Source organism: Anomaloglossus baeobatrachus, chromosome 3 (genome assembly GCF_048569485.1).
Source record: "Anomaloglossus baeobatrachus isolate aAnoBae1 chromosome 3, aAnoBae1.hap1, whole genome shotgun sequence".
In the NCBI taxonomy this organism is placed as follows: Eukaryota; Metazoa; Chordata; class Amphibia; order Anura; family Aromobatidae; genus Anomaloglossus; species Anomaloglossus baeobatrachus.
Window position 1 is genome coordinate 128,445,596 of NC_134355.1, and position 19,747 is coordinate 128,465,342.

The window sequence follows — 19,747 nt, forward strand, 5'->3', positions numbered from 1 at the left end:
TATTCCTCTCTTGGGATTGTGTCATGGAATCTTTTGTGTTACAGAATTAGAATGATACTAATTTCATGACAGTATAAAACTATAACTTTCCACAGGTTGATGATTCCATGTTCCACTTAAAGGAAATCTGTCCGCAGGTTTTTGCTACCTAATCTGAGAGCAGCATAATGTAGGCAAAGAGGCCCTGAGTTCAACACTATATGACTTAGATTACTGGGTGCAGCTATTCTCGTACAGTGAAAGATTTGAGATTTTGCATGTAGCAGAACTCTGCGAGCTGCCCCCGCCCACACCAGGCTTTCAGTGTACATTTCCATAGACAACACCTGCCAATCACAGAAGGGGGAGGAGTCGGACTACAACTCACATGCTTCTGAGGCACACTGATGATAAAGATAACAGGCTTAAACTAACATTCAGGTAAACAAAAGCACACATTGAGATAAGACACCAGGGCTGAATTTTGGCTGAATTTTCAATTTTAACTCTTGCGGCATGCTGTCTTCAGGTTACATTGAAGAAACCTGCTGACAGAGTCCCTTTAATACTATTTGTTGGCTCCCACCTATCACTTAGTGGGAGATTGCTAACATGCCTAATTCAAAGCACTCAAGTCTAGTTGTAAATGAATCCCTGGCATGGTAACTGTGATTGTTGCCTCATTTTATTTTAACTGTAGCTAAGCTTTATTGCACTTTTCATGTTTTTTTCCGAAACAAAATCTTTAAAGGGTTTGTCGGGGACTTTAACAATGATGAGCTATGCTTAGGATACATAATCAATGTCTGATTGGTGGGGGTGCGACACCCGGCACACCCGACCAATCAGCTGTTATCCGTGCCGCCGCCAGCCAGAACTACTCAGTTGCAAAGCTGCACAGCTCCATCAACGGAATTGTGCCTGCGGCCATGTACATCTGCCACGTATTGATTTGTATAGGAGGCAAATATGCAGTTCCCATCCGTGACCATTATACTGTTGATGGAGCTGTGCTGTGCAGTTCCAACTGGTGGCGGCACTAGGAACAGCTGATCAGTGGGGGTGCTTTGTGTCGCAACTCCATCAATCAAATATTGATAACCTATCCTAAGGATAGATTATTAAAGACTTAAGCAGGCTTTACACGCTGCGATCTCGCTAGCGAGATCACAAGCGATCGCACCCGGCCCCGTCTGTTGTGTGACACGGGCAAATCGCTGCCCGTGGCGCACAACCTCGCTTAACCCCGTCACACGCACTTACCTGCCCTGCGACGTCGCTCTGGCCGGCGAACCGCCTCCTTTCTAAGGGGGCGGTTTGTGCGGCGTAACATGGCAGGCGTCCAATAGGGGCGGAGATGAGCGGGACGTAACATCCCGCCCACCTCCTTTTTTCCTCATTGCCGGCGGAGGCAGGTAAGGAGATGTTCGTCGCTGCCGCAGGAACGATGAACAACATCGTACCGGTGGCAGTAGCGATATTAAGGAAATGAACGTGTCAACGGTCACCGTTTTTGGAACGATTTTGCGATCATTGGTTGTCTCTCATTGGTGTCACACGCTGCAATGTCGCTACCGGTGCCGGATGTGCATCACCAACGACGTGACCCCGACGATATGTCGGTAGCAATGTCGCAGCGTGTAAAGTACCCCTTAGACTACTCCTTTAACTGAATTGTCTACTATTGTGCTATTTTTCACATATGCAGTACATAAAAAAAAATCCTCCATGGTTACACCCAAAGGCAACTAACTGTCACAATATGAGTGGTCATAAGCATAGATATCTAAGCTGCAATGCCCTGCACATGAGGTACAGTACATGGTTATATCAGGAGAACTATACTACATTTCTAATTTGAGGTATTTGGTAATATTATTATTATTATTATTATTATTATTATTATTATTATTATTATTACACCTACTACATATTGGGCTAGGAGTTTGAAAATGGGAATAATCCTTAATGCCTGGAATTCTTACAATCGTAAGGAGTTAAGGCCCCGTCACACACAGAGATAAATCTTTGGCAGATCTGTGGTTGCAGTGAAATCATGGACATATTGTTCCATTTGTACACAGCCACAAACCTGGCACTGACTGTCCACAATTTCACTGCAGATAAATAGCAAAAGAACCACCAGTTGGTGTTTCTACAGGGACAATGCTCACAAATTAGATTAGTGAATAGCACCAGTGAGGAATTAATTATAAAACTTAGCTTTTAATCTTAATCATTAAAATGTTGCAATATATTAAAAAAATACACATAAGATCACCCTGCGGGTAGTCAAAGGTCCAAATTCCCACACCGTGTCAGGGTACCTTTGGGCAAATGGCATTAGGGGATAATAACCATGTGTGTTGGAAATAGTAGGGTCAAGCTGTCAGTATGCAAAGTAGTATAAGGGATTAAGGACAGTGGTCCCACTACCAACATATGATGTATATGTAATTTTGGCTATACCAATCCCATAGACACTAACAGCAAGATACAACTTTAACCCCTTTAACAGATATCCAACACACAAATAAAGCAATAATAAGGAAGGGTCTCACCCATTTAGATGATCTTGCAATGCTTTACACAGCAATTTCTTATTGGAGGGGTCACAGTGGGGCTTGAAATCCGGGCTTGATGTAACTTGCCCTATACCCCCTTGACTCCCGTCCTTACAAGGACGGTCCACATCTGAACCTATGTCCTTGTACACAAATGCCCCACATGCCTCCCGACGCGTTTCGTCATAAATAGTGACTCCTCAGGGGACCAAGCATGGAAGAAGATGTAGAGGGCCAAAAGATGGTGTGGCACCTGCAGGGTCCATACACCAAATGCTGCAACCATTTACCGTTGTTATCCCCTAATGGTATTTGCCCAAAGGTACCCTGACACGGTGTGGGAATACGGACCTTTGGCTACCCGCAGGGTGATCCTATGTGTATTTTTTTAATATATTGCAAAATTTTAATGATTAAGATTAAAAGCTAAGTTTTATAATTAATTCCTCACTGGTGCTATTCACAATTTCACTGCAACCACAGATCTGCCACAGATCTGCCACAGATCTGCCACAGATTTATCTCTGTGTGTGACAGGGCCTTTAGTTGGAAAAGGAAGTTTTATACTTATTGAGCTAAATACATTAATTCATCCTCAATGTTATGAAGTTTTACTGTACCAATTGAGAAAATGAGTACAAAAATAAAATATTACAGTAGAATATAGGCCATCTGTTTGCATGTAAGGATACACTTTTCCTGACTTGGGTATATTGGTTGACATATTTAGGTTATGATGTCATTGTTGTTGTGAGATAGTCTCCGAGTGCACAGTTTAAGGTAATACAGTTTTATATAGCTTTATTATTATCATTGTTATTTCCTTTTTGCCTTGGCACTCTACAAATCCCACTTTATGCTGTGAGAAGCTCACCCAGTACACCAGAGAGCCTGTACCAAAGGAAACACTTTACTTCTGCACCTGTGGCCGGGGCGCTTGTGCCAAGAACAATAGTATGTCAAACAAGACCTTTGGATACATAGAATATTGTTTATCATGTAATATTGAAGTTGCTGCTTCATGGGCCAAGGCACAAAAGGCAGTAAATGAAGGTGCCTAATATAGTAATACCGTATTTATAGTTTGATAGATTGGGAACTATTGACATTAGCGGTAATATCTTCTATATTCTAAAACAGAGCAGTATATTTCGGGACTAATAACTTACCATGTCATATGATATGGTAAGATCTTTAAAAGTATATTAGGTTAAACTATGTTCCCAGCCATTAAAATTCAGCATTTGTTGCAGGCAGTTTAAGCTCTTCTGAACTCTAGGGTGGTCAGTAACATAGGCATTCTGGTGGGATGTAGCTAGAATGTGGAAACATGAGAAAACTATGGAGACCGTCAAAGCTGAATCACCTTGAAGGGAATCTGTCAGCAGGTTTTTGCTACCTCATCTGATAGCAGCATGATATAGGTGAAGAGATTGTGAATCCAATGATGTATCACTTAGATTACTGGGTGCAGCCGTTTTAACACAATCGGAATTTTTAGTTTTAGCCGTGTAGCAGAGCTGAGAGCGCTGTCCCCACCTACACCAGACTCTCTATAGAGATTGTACATTGACAGAGAAGTGTCAATCAGAGGAGGATTAAAAAAAAGCTATAAGCAGATAATAAAAGCATAATAGGAAAACTAATAGGTACTTTCCCTTTAAGTTATTTTGATACTTTCTCATTACTGGTTTTGGATTAGTAAGATTAACTTGAGAGGCAAGTGTCTCAAGGTACTATGCACATGGCTCAGTGACAAAAGGCTTATCCGCCATTTGCCACAGTATTTAGAGACAGAGTTTGGGTGGGCATCAGACTGAACCTATATATCGGGCATAGCAATACCTACAGTGCCTACAAGTAGTATTCAACCCCCTGCAGATTTAGCAGGTTTACACATTCGGAATTAACTTGGCATTGTGACATTTGGACTGTAGATCAGCCTGGAAGTGTGAAATGCACTGCAGCAAAAAAGAATGTTATTTCTTTTTTTTTTTCTTTTTTTTTTAAATTGTGAAAAGTTTATTCAAAGGGTCATTTATTATTCAACCCCTCAATCCACAAGAATTCTGTTTGGTTCCCCTAAAGTATTAAGAAGTATTTCAGGCACAAAGAACAATGAGCTTCACATGTTTGGATTAATTATCTCTTTTTCCAGCCTTTTCTGACTAATTAAGACCCTCCCCAAACTTGTGAACAGCACTCATACTTGGTCAACATGGGAAAGACAAAGGAGCATTCCAAGGGAATCAGAGACAAGATCGTGGAGGGTCACAAGGCTGGCAAGGGGTACAAAACCCTTTCCAAGGAGTTGGGCCTACCTGTCTCCACTGTTGGGAGCATCATCCGGAAGTGGAAGGCTTATGGAACTACTGTTAGCCTTCCACGGCCTGGACAGCCTTTGAAAGTTTCCACCCGTGCCGAGGCCAGGCTTGTCCGAAGAGTTAAGGCTAACCCAAGGACAACAAGGAAGGAGCTCCGGGAAGATCTCATGGCAGTGGGGACATTGGTTTCAGTCAATACCATAAATAACGTACTCCACGGCAATGGTCTCCGTTCCAGATGAGCCCGTAAGGTACCTTTACTTTCAAAGCGTCATGTCAAGGCTCGTCTACAGTTTGCTCATGATCACTTGGAGGACTCTGAGACAGACTGGTTCAAGGTTCTCTGGTCTGATGAGACCAAGATCGAGATCTTTGGTGCCAACCACACACGTGATGTTTGGAGACTGGATGGCACTGCATACGACCCCAAAAATACCATCCCTACAGTCAAGCATGGTGGTGGCAGCATCATGCTGTGGGGCTGTTTCTCAGCCAAGGGGCCTGGCCATCTGGTCCGCATCCATGGGAAGATGGATAGCACGGCCTACCTGGAGATTTTGGCCAAGAACCTCCGCTCCTCCATCAAGGATCTTAAGATGGGTCGCCATTTCATCTTCCAACAAGACAACGACCCAAAGCACACAGCCAAGAAAACCAAGGCCTGGTTCAAGAGGGAAAAAATCAAGGTGTTGCAGTGGCCTAGTCAGTCTCCTGACCTTAACCCAATTGAAAACTTGTGGAAGGAGCTCAAGATTAAAGTCCACATGAGACACCCAAAGAACCAAGATAACTAGATAACTTGGAGAAGATCTGCATGGAGGAGTGGGCCAAGATAACTCCAGAGACCTGTGCCGGCCTGATCAGGTCTTATAAAAGACGATTATTAGCTGTAATTGCAAACAAGGGTTATTCCACAAAATATTAAACCTAGGGGTTGAATAATAATTGACCCACACTTTTATGTTGAAAATTTATTAAAATTTAACTGAGCAACATAACTTGTTGGTTTGTAAGATTTATGCATCTGTTAATAAATCCTGCTCTTGTTTGAAGTTTGCAGGCTCTAACTTATTTGCATCTTATCAAACCTGCTAAATCTGCAGGGGGTTGAAGACTACTTGTAGGCACTGTAGCTTCATCTCCAAACTATGGTACTTTTCTACCTATAGCTAGTTAAAGACACTTATGGCATTTTCTTAAGTGATACTGTAGTTCTTGAATTGCTGTCAGGATTCTCTTGAGCAACAGGCCGTTACGTTATGGATATGTTACTAAATATGAGCGAATACATTATTAGAACATTGGTGTTCTGTGCTCACTGGATGGGAGCCTGTTACCCTTTTCCTACCTGAGGGAAGCCCCGACTCTTCTTCTGATTTGTAGGCCCAGTGTGATGTCATGGTAGCAACGTCTCTGGTACTGTATATGAGAGCAGCATGATGTTGGAGCAGAGACTCTGATTTCAGTGATGTGTCACTTACTATCTGATTGCTGAAGTTTTGATAAAATCCCTGTTTTATCTGCTGCAGAACTACCAGTTCTCTGAATGCTGATCTCTGTATAACCCACACCACTGATTAGCAGTTTTCTCTGCTCACTGTGCATAGGCAGAGCGCAGCCAATCAGTGGAGGGGGTGGGGGTTATACAGAGTTTATGAATGTGATGGATGGATGGATGCAGCAAGGTTGCTAGTCCTTTAGTGATAATCTGCTGATAAAACTGTGATTTTATCAAAACTACAGTAAGCAGCCCAGGAAGTGACGCATCACTGGAATCAGGATCTCTGTCTCTACATTATACTGATTTCATTTTAGTTGGAAAAAACATGTTGACAGATTCCCTTTAAGAAATGTGTAAGCCAGTTGCTCTGACAACAGTGAAGTGTGGCTGGATTGTTTCTGCTATTGCCTAGTCATAAGTGCTATTGACTGCTAGTTGATGATTTACCAAAATGAAGATTGTTATTATTATCCCAGATGATTCTTGCAATTTGATCGCCGCCAAGTTCTTCTTTCTGAAATGCTCGACATTTAGGAATAACAGCACTTTGACTCAAATATGAATCTGAACTTGAGATTGCACTTGTGAAGGACAAGACCCGATGCCGCTCGTAGTGTCAGATGTTCTGTTTTGTCTCCTGTGGATTCTTTCAATTAATGATTCGAATTACATTACAGTCATCAAAGGCAAATGCCACAGAGCCCTGTCCGGGTGCATTTGGAAATGGCACTTTGCAGTCAGTGTCCCTGGGTGCGCAGAGACGGTTCGAGGTCATCCGGGCTGAGCTCCCAGCAATTTTTCATTTTATGATACTTCTTTTTGTGATTAACTTAATTGTGGCTCTCAGTGCAGATGTTGCCAGCTGCCTTTCAATCCTGATTATGACAGCTTATCCCAAAAGCCCATATACATCCTCCCGTTCAATCCAACACAAGCCAAATTAATCATTCCCTAAAGGGATTGCCGTTGGGAGATTTATATGTCAATGCTGTGTTTTATGATGTAGCAAAAGGAATTTTAGTTTGTTATGATTTTATAGGCTTGTCACGGAAACACTAGGGATAATCGCAGTGTATAAAGGTTTCATTCAGCGAGTGGTCAGAAGGAGACATTGTCTGACAGACAGAATCATGTCAAAGGCTTTGCATAAGATTCCCATTTCTTGTACTAGCAAGTTGCCTTTGTTTCATAATTTAGTGATCGGATGGAATGTGGGCCCTTCTGACTCCTGAAATCCTGGAAGTATAGGTATAGACATGAATAGGATTGTGGCATAATTCACCAATTGAAGATTTCAATAGAATAATGGCACATGCTGGGAAATCACGTCACAATCACTGGGGTAACACATATATGTAGCATGCGAAATTGTGTTCTTTTTAAGCCAGTGATCTCGTACCACATATCTGTGAATATCTTAAAATGGTTGTCCAATTATATTGATGATCTATCAACAGGGGGTGCTTATAAAGGGATCAATATGAGATTGGTGATACTGACAGAACCGCACCCCTACCAGTCAGTTGATATTTGCTCTTGTGGTTGGGTACTACAGGATAGCGCCTATTCTTTTCTGTCAAGGAACTGGCTTACAGCTCCTATTCTTTTCTGCCGGGTACTACAGGACAGCTCCTATTTTTTTCTGGCAGGTACTGCAGGACATCTCCTATTCTTGTCTGTTGGGCACTGTAGGACAGCTCCTATTCTTTTCTGTTGGGCACTGTAGGACAGCTCCTATTCTTGTCTGTTGGGCACTGTAGGACAGCTCCTATTCTTCCCATTCTTTACTGTTGGATACTGCAGGACATCTCCTATTCTTGTCTGTCGGGCACTGTAGGACAGCTCCTATTCTTTTCTGTTGGGTACTGCAGGACAGCTTCTATTCTTCCCATTCTTTTCTGTTGGGTACTGCAGGACATCTCCTATTCTTTTCTGTTGGCCACTGTAGGACAGCTCCTATTCTTCCCATTCTTTTCTGTTGGGTACTGCAGGATGGCTCCTATTCTTCTCTGGCGGGTACTGCAGGATAGCTCCTATTCTTTTCTGGCGGGTACTGCAGGACAGCTCCTATTCTTTTCTGGCAGGTACTGCAGGACAGCTCCTATTCTTTTCTGGCGGGTACTGCAGGACAGCTCCTATTATTTTCTGTTGGGCACTGCAGGACAGCTCCTATTTTTTTCTGGCGAGTACTGCAGGACATCTCCTATTCTTGTCTGTTGGGCACTGTAGGACAGCTCCTATTCTTCCCATTCTTTACTGTTGGGTACTGCAGGACAGCTTCTATTCTTCCCATTCTTTTCTGTTGGAAACTACAGGACGGCTCCTATTCTTTTCTGGCGGGTACTGCAGGACAGCTCCTATTTTCTGTTGGGTACTGCAGGACATCTCCTATTCTTTTTGTGTTGGGCACTGTAGGACAGCTCCTATTCTTCCCATTCTTTTCTGTTGGGTACTGCAGGACAGCTTCTATTCTTCCCATTCTTTTCTGTTGGAAACTACAGGACGGCTCCTATTCTTTTCTGGCGGGTAATGCAGGACAGCTCCTATTTTCTGTTGGGTACTGCAGGACGGCTCCTATTATTCTCTGGTAGGAACTGCAGGACAGCTCCTATTCTTTTCTGCTGGGCACTGCAGGACAGTTCCTATTCTTTTTTGTCGGGTACTGGAGGACAGCTCCTATTCTTTTTTGTCGGGTACTGGAGGACAGCTCCTATTCTTTTTTGTCGGGTACTGGAGGACAGCTCCTATTCTTTTCTGTTGGGTACTGCAGGTCAGCTTCGATTCTTTTCTGCCGGGTACTGGAAGACAACTCTTCTTTTCTGTCGGGTACTGGAGGACAGCTCCTATTCTTTTGAGTTGGGTACTGTGAGACAGCAGCTCCTATTCTTTTCTGTTGGGCACTGCAGGACAGCTCCTATTCTTCCCATTCTTTTCTGTTAGGCACTGGAGGGCAGCTCCTATTCTTCCCATTCTTTCCTATTGGGTACTGCAGGACAGCTCCTATTCTATTCTGTCAGGCACTGCAGGACAGCTCCTATTCTTCCCATTGTTTTCTGTTGGGTACTGGAGGACAGCTCCTATTTTTCCTATTCTTTCCTATTGGGTACTGCAGGACAGCTCCTATTCTTTTCTGTCGAGTACTGGAGGACAGCTCCTATTCTTTTCTGTCGAGTACTGGAGGACAGCTCCTATTCTTTTCTGCCGAGTAGTGGAGTACAGCTCCTATTCTTTTCAGTCGGGTAGTGGAGTACAGCTCCTATTCTTTTCAGTCAGGTACTGCAAGACAGCAGCTCCTATACTGCAGGACAGCGCCTATTTCTTTCTATCGGGTACTGGAGGACAGCTCCTATTCTTTTTTGCCGATTAGTGGATTACAGCTCCTACCTGTTGGGTACTGCAGGACAGCTTCCATTCTTTTCTGTCGGGTACTGCAGGACAGATCATTTTCTTTTAAGCCAGGTACTACAGGACAGCTCCTATTTTTTTCTGGTGAGTACTGTAGGACATCTCCTATTCTTTTCTGTTGGGCACTGCCGGACAGCTCCTATTGTTCCCATTCTTTTCTGTCGAGTACTGAAGGACAGCACCTATTCTGTTCTGGCAAATACTGGAGGACAGCTCCTATTTGTTTCTGCTTTTCTTTAAGAGCAGAATGGCTTTTATTCTTTTGAATAGGAGCTGTTGTACAGTACCTGATAGTGTCTGCTATATATAGAATGGGGTGGTACTTTGCAGAGCCAATCAAATTGTTTACATCTGGTGGCCGTCAGAACAAATACCAGTTGATCGGTGTGTGTGCTGGGTTTCAGACCTCCGCCAATCGCATATCAATGACCTATCTATAGATGGGTCATCAATATGCTTTGACTGCACAACCCTTTTAAAGGGGTTGTCTGGCCTAAATCCACAAATTTGCAGTCGCTCTATGTGACTGCAGACTTGTGAATCCTTACATCTCACACACTGTGCACTGTGAGGACTCCCCAGTGTCAGAGCTGGGAATGAGGCCGCGAGTATGCGATATGGCCATTCCATAACTGCTTAGTAAGGTATGCGACAGCACTAAGTTAGTGTGAGGAGCAAGATCTCACTCTCTCAGAGCTCTGCCTGCCAGGATCCCACAACCCAAAACTTCAGGACCGATTTTTGATAGGGTCCTTTTACGGGGTCATTAGTAACTCTTCTGAACACTTTTGCGGTTAAGTATTATTTTGAACAATTACCATTCTGAGACTCACTACTGTTTTCAAAAACAAAAAGGGCATAAACTGGTACTCTTTAAATATTATCCAGTGTATTTCCACAGTATATTTGTATACATCGGAGTTCTTCCACCATTAGTGGTAACTTACTAAATATTATGGACACAACAAAGATAATGGATTCAAGTTAATCATAAATGTAATTGTTTCTCACCTGGTAATATGTAAAAACATTAATAATTGATTTGTATATTATCCATAGGGGAGGATGACGATGATGATGAATGTGGAGAGGAAAAACTACCATCTTGCTTCGACTATGTGATGCATTTTCTAACCGTCTTCTGGAAAGTTCTCTTCGCCTTTGTCCCACCTACGGAGTACTGGAATGGTTGGGCCTGTTTTATTGTGTCCATCACAATGATTGGTCTCCTCACAGCCTTCATTGGAGATTTGGCTTCTCATTTTGGTTGTACTGTCGGCTTGAAGGATTCTGTTACTGCCGTCGTTTTTGTAGCTCTGGGAACATCGGTACCTGGTAAGTGCTGTTATAGAATTATATTTATAGAAGTGGACGGATGTCTCTGTGCTAACAAATAGTAAATAAGTGCTACACCTTCTACATACTTGTCTTTGAACATTGCCACAAAAAAGGTTAAAAAAGGGGTTAGCGCTATGTCTCTATAAGGATGTACTCCTCACTGTTTTTTTTGGTAAATTTCTAGCATGGTGTTAAGTGGGGTAAATACTATCTGATGGATGAGTGAAGGAAATGAGGGACCACACTCCATGCCGCTGGGCAGGAATCTTCAGTTTATTAGACGGTGCAGGGTAAAAAGCAGCTTTTTACCCTCACTCATCCATCGGTACTTGGACTTTTCTTCTCCTGCTTTTTACCCTGCACCGTCTAATAAACTGAAGATTCCTGCACAGCGCACGGAGTGCGGTCCCTCATTTCCTTCACTCATCCATCGGTACTTGGACTTTTCTTCTGGACGAGCAACCCCGCTCAGGATACGGTAATTCCCAGCCCTCGGCGAGCACACATGCGTTATCGCTGAGTGACATACAGTGGTGCAGCACCCTTCCTATCTTGCATAAATACTATCTGAGATCACTGTTCTGGGAATTTGTAAATATTTTTTGTTAAATCTCACCCAATGCCAATGCTGCTACAGACACAATTCAATAAGTTCACCCAGATAAATGACTCCCTGTCTAAGGGGATGCATCCCCTATAAAAAAATTCTGACTGTAAGAAGCTATGCAGCTATGTCAGCAAACTACAGAAGAGGATTGCCTTTGTTGACAAATTATTGGATTATTTAAATTTAGGTTGACTTTTTTGCATTTGTAATACTAAACCATCACCCCCTCCATTATTGGTAGCTGTGTAGAGGTTGGTTAATCAGTATGTTGCACATATGCTGCTGTAAGGGGGTGACAGATGTCTCACTAACCTCCCCGACGACCTGGCTCCTATGGTGTGAGAAACATATGGGTGACTAGTTAATTGACAGTATGTAATGGTTTGGGTTGAGGTTTAGTTTTGCCATCCACCACTAGATGGCACAGTATCCCCATAGTTTGGTTGTGGGGAAGTGGATGAACACAGCCCAGACAGTGGAAGAGGGAAGGGGAACAAGTGAGAAAATAGAGGACAAGGAAGAAGCAGGCTGCAGAGTAACACGGAGTGGAAAGCAGTCGGATCCTGAAGCAGAAAAGGTTGCCCTGTTGTTTGAGGACTGGCAAGAAAGAATGGTGCTGAGGTTCCCTGGGAAGAGGGAGGTCAGCATGGCCAGAGCACCCGTATTCGCAGGGAAAGGGACCAGTAAACCAGGAGGCCGATGGAAAACTCTGACAGCCGGGATAGTGAGAATTGTAAAGAAGTGGATATGTCTGGGAAAGAAGAAGTGCCCTGTCTCAGAGGAAGAAGATGTCTACCAACTAAATAAAGCAAAGAAGTTGAATGAGAATCCAGAGTCTGCCTCTTCTTTATCAGAACTGTATACTAATCCAGAGGGAAACGCATGAGCATCCCTTTGGGCTGGCATCCTCCTGCCGCCCCTGCCACTCTCTTCCCTTTTTCATGAAGTGAGCCAGCAGGGGGTACCATGAATACTATAACCTCCAGCCTCAGCAGAGACCCCAGCCGGTCCTTCACTGCTTCTGCCTTTATCATGCCGCAACCTCTTGTTTATTAATTTTGGGACAGGACCTGTGTTGGTGAATACAGCTGCCTTTTTTCAGTGGTGTTTTTGTTTTTATTTTTTTATGTCCTTTTGCTATTTTTTGCTATTAAAATCTAATAGTAAGACTCACAAGTCAATGAGGACCCTTTATGTGTTCCGAGCTTGCCTATTTTGACCAAAATATCGAGCAATACCAATGCATTTTATGTCTATTTTACGGCCGCCAGGCCAATCAATGTTAGCATTGTAAACCAGGTGCCAGTCTGTCCCTGTGTGGTGCACTTATATGGTGCCGGGCAGCACGTCTGATCTAATAGTATAGGTACACAAAAAAGAAGAAGAGGAGGAGCGCATGTGAAGAATTGCAGGGACACGGGTGTTAAAAAGTATTTATACGCACACCTGGAGAGGTTATACCTTGGTTTAAGCATTGGTTGTGGAGCTGGGCGGTATTTTTATGGATGCATATATCACCACAATGCTTATAAGGGGATAATTTGAAAATACAAGGCAAAATATTACAGCACATGTAAATTTTACAGCTCCATAATAAAAAAAAGCATATGGATCTTCAAGTGCTGACATACTGGAACCATATGCATAACTTTTCCTTAAATCATCATATGATATAGCACTGTGTACTTACAATTGCTCATTTTGCCTTTCTACTCAGTTAATTATTTTATTTGCCATTAGGTCTATGTCATCACTTGATAAAAACAGACTAGCTGAATCCTGCTAAGCTCTATGTAGAAACCGCAAGTCTCTTTTCTCTGCATGAGTCATTAGAACTAGTGTTCTCATTGACATAGTTCTAATGAAGACACATGTTGAGAAAAGAGACTTCCTGTCTCTACATAGAGTTTAGAAGGATTCAGCTACTCTGTTTTTGGAAAACATACCTGATGGAAAACAGAAGGATTAACTGGGCAGAAGGGCAAAATGAGCAATTGTAAGTACTCTGAGCTATATAATTTGATATATATTGCAATACATTGAGGATAAAAAAAATTGATGCAGCTTATTTAACACTAGAAGTCCCAGAGAGGGGTCATTTAACATTTCTACCTTTGGAACCCAGAGACGGGTCGAATGACCTGAAGGATTTTAGCTAACATCCTATAATCACCATCTTTTGTTCTGTAATTAAGGCCATTACTGTCGCAGAACAGGAGGTTGTTGTTTTCCATTGAGTTTAGCCATTTAGTTTCTAGTTAGTTCTATTCAGTTTGGACTAAGGGTCATTTGACCCTCTTTTGTGACTTCAGGGGGGAGCTCAAAATTTCTGGGACTTCAATTGTTAATCTGCATTAAATTACATTATTAGGAAATTGCATTGAAAACATTGCATTTATAATGTACACCAGCACCATAGTTTCCAATCAGAGTTGGCTACGGTTACACGACTGTATGTTTTTCATCTGAGACAAACGGTCCTATTATGTTTATTATGCGGTGATCAGACTCTAATCATAGGTTGTTCAGATTAAGATATGTTTTCCTATGATGTAATAATTTAAAAATAAGTTTCTCAATCTCCTCCATTCTGTCATTCGGTTGTCATCTGAGTGCGTTCCGATTTTTTTAGAGGGGCCCATAGACATGAACGGATGAGTGCCATTCAATTATCAGAGGAAAATCGTGCATGCTGAGATGTTTTTCCTCTGACCACTGAGTCACTGAATAACATTGATCCAAGTGTGATCCGATGTTTTGACATATCACTCTCGGACCGATAATAGGGTCATCTCTATGAGCCCTCACTTATCCCGCAGGGGGTTCATGCCTTCTCTCTTTGGATATTTGCAGTGTGCTTTTAATACACAGCACACTTAATAAGAGTATTCTGTAAGTAATCATTGAGTCATTTTTGAATTTATCTTGGTTTAGGAGCATCGGTATCCCTTAAAACACTGCAAGCTTAGTTAAGATTGCTTTAAAGGCACAACTGTAGACATAGGTTTTGCATTCAGGTGCAATATCTCTGGGGACCAGTTACATCATAAAAGATGAGAGAATGCTTTGATGGCATCATGATAACTGCTCATCATACTGCACATGTTGCTAATTATGCACTGTCAAAAGTGTGAACAAGGCTGATTAGTTAACAATTGATGTTACCTTTATTATATATGAATGTGTGGCTAAGGTAAAATGTCTTCAAAACAATATAAAAACCTAAGCAATTAATAAACTACATATTAAAGAAAGGTTTACATGATCTACTAGACAGTGAGGAACAAGTCTGCACTGTTCCCTGTCTGTCCCTGAGAAAGGATCTATGTCATTGGTCCTGTTCCTTGCTTTGATGCTGGCTCACACACCGAGCCCACATCTTTTCCTGCACATGTTGGCTGATCCGATCAACGAACATGTGCCTCTAGCAAGCATGGGTGGATTGGAGATCCAGTGGGTAGTGCGTCATTCCCTGCTCCCTTTGGAAGCTCTGTGACTTATCACGGGGCGCCGATGAGTTAACATGACAGCCACGGTTCAGCTGATGACCCCTGTGTAAGGGATAAATGATTTTATCCCTACGGATTCCTCATTTTCCTTTTTCCTGATGGAAAACAACTTTTTTTGTGCATGACCCCTGTGTCTGTCATAACGATTCTCCTGTAAACACCGGCTTCATGCTGCTATTCATAGGAAGTCAGCATTTCTGCTGTAGAGGGTAGTGCTGATGCACTGCTCTGTACAGCACAGAAGATTGGATGATCAAGGCTTTAAGAGTAAGGCGGGCTTTGCACATTACGACATCGCAAGCCGATGCTGCGATGTCGAGTGCGATAGTCCCCACCCCCGTCGCAGCAGCGATATCTTGTGATAGCTGGCGTAGCGAACATTATCACTACGCCAGCTTCACATGCGCTCACCTGCCCTGCGACCGTCGCTCTGGTAGGAAGGAGGCGGGTCGTACAGCGTCATAGCGACGGCAGGCGGCCAATCAAAGCGGAGGGGCGGAGATGAGCAGGATGTAAACATCCCACCCACCTCCTTCCTTCTCATTGCAGCCGGGAGGCAGGTAGGAGATGTTCCTCGCTCCTGCGGCTTCATACACAGCGATGTGTGCTGCCGCAGGAACGAGGAACTACATCGTACCTGTCTCTGCACCGGCATTATGGAAATGTCGGAGAATGCACCGATGATACGATAACGACGCTTTTGCGCTCGTTCATCGTATCATCTAGGATTTACACACTACGACATCACAAGTGACGCCGTATGTGCGTCACTTTTGATTTGACCCCACCGACATCGCACCTGCGATGTCGTAGTGTGCAAAGCCGCCCTAAATATAATGGAAAGTAGGACATTTTTTAAAAAAGATATATAAAAAAAATACCTCATAAATGTTCTAATCACTACCCTTTTGCCCTGCCCATTGAAAATAAAATAATAAAAAAAATGCACGTTTGGTATTCCTGTGTTGCGAAATGTCCAACTTTGCAAGATATAAAACAAACTAATTCAATCAGTAAACAGTATAATGGAAAAAAATTTAAGATGCTATAATTATGCTTTTTTGGGTGCCACAACATTACAGTAAAATGCAATAAGAGGCAAACAAAATATCACATCTACCCAAAAATGGTATCAATAAATAAATAAGCCCTCATCCACCCCCAAATCACGAAAAATGAAAACGTTTATGGGTCTCAGAAAATGATACTAAAAGCAAGTTATTTATTTATTTATTTATTTTTTTTACAAACTTCTGATTTTTTTTCACCACTTAGATAAAATTAAATCTATACATGTTTGGCATCTACGTAGTCATACTGACCTAGGGAATCATAATGCCAGGTTAGTTTTACCATATAGTGAACTTAATAAATAAAACCCCCAAAAAACAATTGTGAAATTGCGCTTTTTTTGACGTGTTCACTATATGGTAAAATTAATGATTTAATTCAAAAATACAACTCATCGCACAAAAAACAAGCATGTTATCTGAAAAATAAAAAACAGTTATAGCTCTTGGAAGACGGGGGAGGGAGGGGGAACAAAAAAAAACAACCCCCCCAAACCCCTCCCCCCAGAAAAGTGCATGGTGGTAAATGGGTTAAATCTGCATTCTATTGAGCAAAAGGACCTGAGCTAGCAATATTTAATATTCATGATAAATGTCAAATCTCCATCTAGAATTTTTTCACGCTTTTCTTTTTACAAATCAGTTTGTAGGAAAAATGTGAATGCAAGCACATAAAACATGCATCTGTTTTTATCATCAGCTCCATGTTCGTCAGGAGATTGAATTTTTCCCATCCAATAAATTATTCATAGTCCTGATTTAACGTTCTAAACATCTTAATAGACTTCCTCATAAAGCAATTTTTCAGTTGCCAAACAATAGCTATAGCCTAAGCAGTTCACAGGTTTTTATCCCAGATTTGGTCAAGTCATGAAAAATTTGCACTAATTCTTGTTGCCCTCTTATGCAAATGAAATGCATTAGTATGTGAACCCTTGACATTTATTCTATAATGGTAATTGTCCATTTAATATACTGCTAATATTTAGTGTAAAGTCTGTGGTTGGTCTTGGCTGGACATGGGACAGATTTCTTTCAAAATGGTTAACTCATGACCAATTTTAACAATAGTCTATACATTTAATTATCTTGCTTGGATAGCGCCAATGATGTCACATTTGCAGACATCATCACTGTCACCATTGGGGTTTCACTGGAGGAAACCTACACAAACCATGTTTGAGTGGGTTTCCTACAGTTACTTTGGTTTCCTTCCACAATCAAACTCCTTTCTGGTCTGGTTCTTGGTTCCATTTGAACCCAGGCCCCCAGCTCTGCAAGGTTTCAGTGCTAACCACTGAGCCACCATGCTATCCAATGGCTATTTGGTTTAAAGATCTTGCTGTGATTGCAAACCTTGTGGATTGATCATTTAATTTTCCAGTCTGATTTTGAATTGTGCTTGAAGGGGGGAATATGCTGGCCAGTACTATTGATGAGTAGAGATAGGCGAACGCACCTGTTACATAATCTTGAGGTAATAAAAAGGGTTAATGACAGCTGTGATTTGTCAAATACTATGTGACCCACCCCATTGCTAATCGACTAAATAAAAAGATATAAACAGAAATCACAGAGACAAATCCTTTATTAAAAAACAAAACACACCCTCTTTCTCAAATTTATTAACCCCAAAACACCCCTGCAGGTCTGACGCAATCCACACGAGGTCCCACAACGATTCCGGCTCTGCTACGTCTGAGGTCACAGTGTGGGGTCACATTAGAAAACGTGACTATTCACTCTGTCATCAGGGACAGTGGGATGGAACTTATTGATCCTGAAAATGGGGCTTTGAATCCAAAGAACTGAGCTTTTCAGAACCTTGTATTGCTTGGAGCAGAGGTATAAATGCTCCATCTTCACTCCAATAATTGTCTATTGGATATTTCCACTCCATGAGTACCCAAAGTCCTTCTGCTGGTAAGAAGAACCATTGAGGTATTAAAAGTATTTTGAAGAATGGCTGTGATTCCAGGACCAGGTAGCCAACCTGATTATTTATTTTTTCCTCGGCAACTTTTAAAAATAATCACACAGATATAAAGCAGACAATCTGCATGGGGTATCCCTTTGAATATAAATCCACAGTTTTCACCTGATTTGAGTGAAATTTTTGCACGGTCCATCTTTATCACGAGATTTGGCCCACTAAGTTTAGGCTCTAAAGAAATGAGAAAATGGATTTCTGTGTGTTGAATGCAAAGCCAGAGCTATGCATTTGGAAAGCCAAACCTCCAGCTCCGATTTCTCAATTTCCCTGACTCTGACTCCGACTCCCTCATACATGGCTGATGTTTAAGTAATACATTCACTGTAGTAAAATGGTAACATCAGTCTTTTAGTAATTATTATGATACAAAAATCAAGCTACTTAAGGAGGCTTTACATGCAGCGACATCGCTAGCGATGTCGCTGATGAAAGCACCCTCCCTCGTCTGTTGTGCGTCACAGGCAAATCGCTGCCCGTGGCGCACAATATCGTTAGGAGCCGTCACACATACTTACCTGCCTAGCGACGTCGCTGTGGCCGGCGAACCGCCTCCTTTCAAAGGGGGCGGTTCGTGCGGCGTCACAGTGGCGTCACTAAGTGGCCGCCCAATAGAAGCGGAGGGGCGGAGATGAGCGGCCGTAACATCCCACCCACCTCCTTCCTTCCTCATTGCCGGCGGCCGCAGGTAAGCTGTAGTTCCTCGTTCCCGAGGTGTCACACATAGCGATGTGTGCTGCCTCGGGAACGACGAACAACCTGCGTCCTCAACAATCAGCGATTTTTTGAAAATTAACGATGTGTCAACGATGGATGTTATGGTGAGTATTTCCATCGTTAACGGCCGCTCATTGGTGTCACACGCAACGACGTCGCTAACGATGCTGGATGTGCGTCACGGAATCCGTGACCCCGGCGATATATTGTTAGATATGTCGCTGCGTGTAACGGAGCCTTTAGATATAACATAAAATATATTTATTGGAATACAACTTTAGAACACAAAATAAACTTGGCATCCCAAAAAGATTCCCACCCTGACAAGGGCAGTCCACCACTGTCATCTACACCATGTCCCTGAACTGTCAAAAAAAAAGTGTCTCCCGACACATTTCCTCTCTTTCTATGAGAATCATCAGGGGAATGGCACTGACCTAGTCTGTTTTAGAATGGTGTAGAGGCCATGTCAACAAAATCTACTGAATAACATATGTGCAGTTTATGAATTTGTTCTGAGAAATAGTATCGCCTCCATTAGATCCTCCTTCATAGATTACCTCAAATCTGACCTAATTAATTTAAGGCTGGAGAATATTCTATCTACACTAATGTGAACCAGACCAAATAGATGTACTGTATAACGTAAAACTTCACATTTATTTACTCTGTTAGAATCGCCAGGCGGTTAGACATGAGGACATCAAATCATTAGGGGAGGAAAAAAACCAACGCGTTTCAGC

At 42.4% G+C, this 19,747-nt stretch overlaps 1 protein-coding gene across 6 annotated transcripts in view; it reads left to right on the forward strand.

Moving 5' to 3' along the window:
- The window catches only part of SLC8A1 (solute carrier family 8 member A1), a 446,495-nt gene that overhangs the window by 398,282 nt on the left and 28,466 nt on the right, over window positions 1-19,747 (forward strand). For all 6 annotated transcript variants that reach the window (XM_075339431.1, XM_075339430.1, XM_075339434.1 and 3 more), the window contains one exon: window positions 10,833-11,108. In XM_075339431.1, the coding sequence (XP_075195546.1) occupies window positions 10,833-11,108 (276 nt within the window). The remainder of the gene's footprint in view (window positions 1-10,832; window positions 11,109-19,747) is intronic.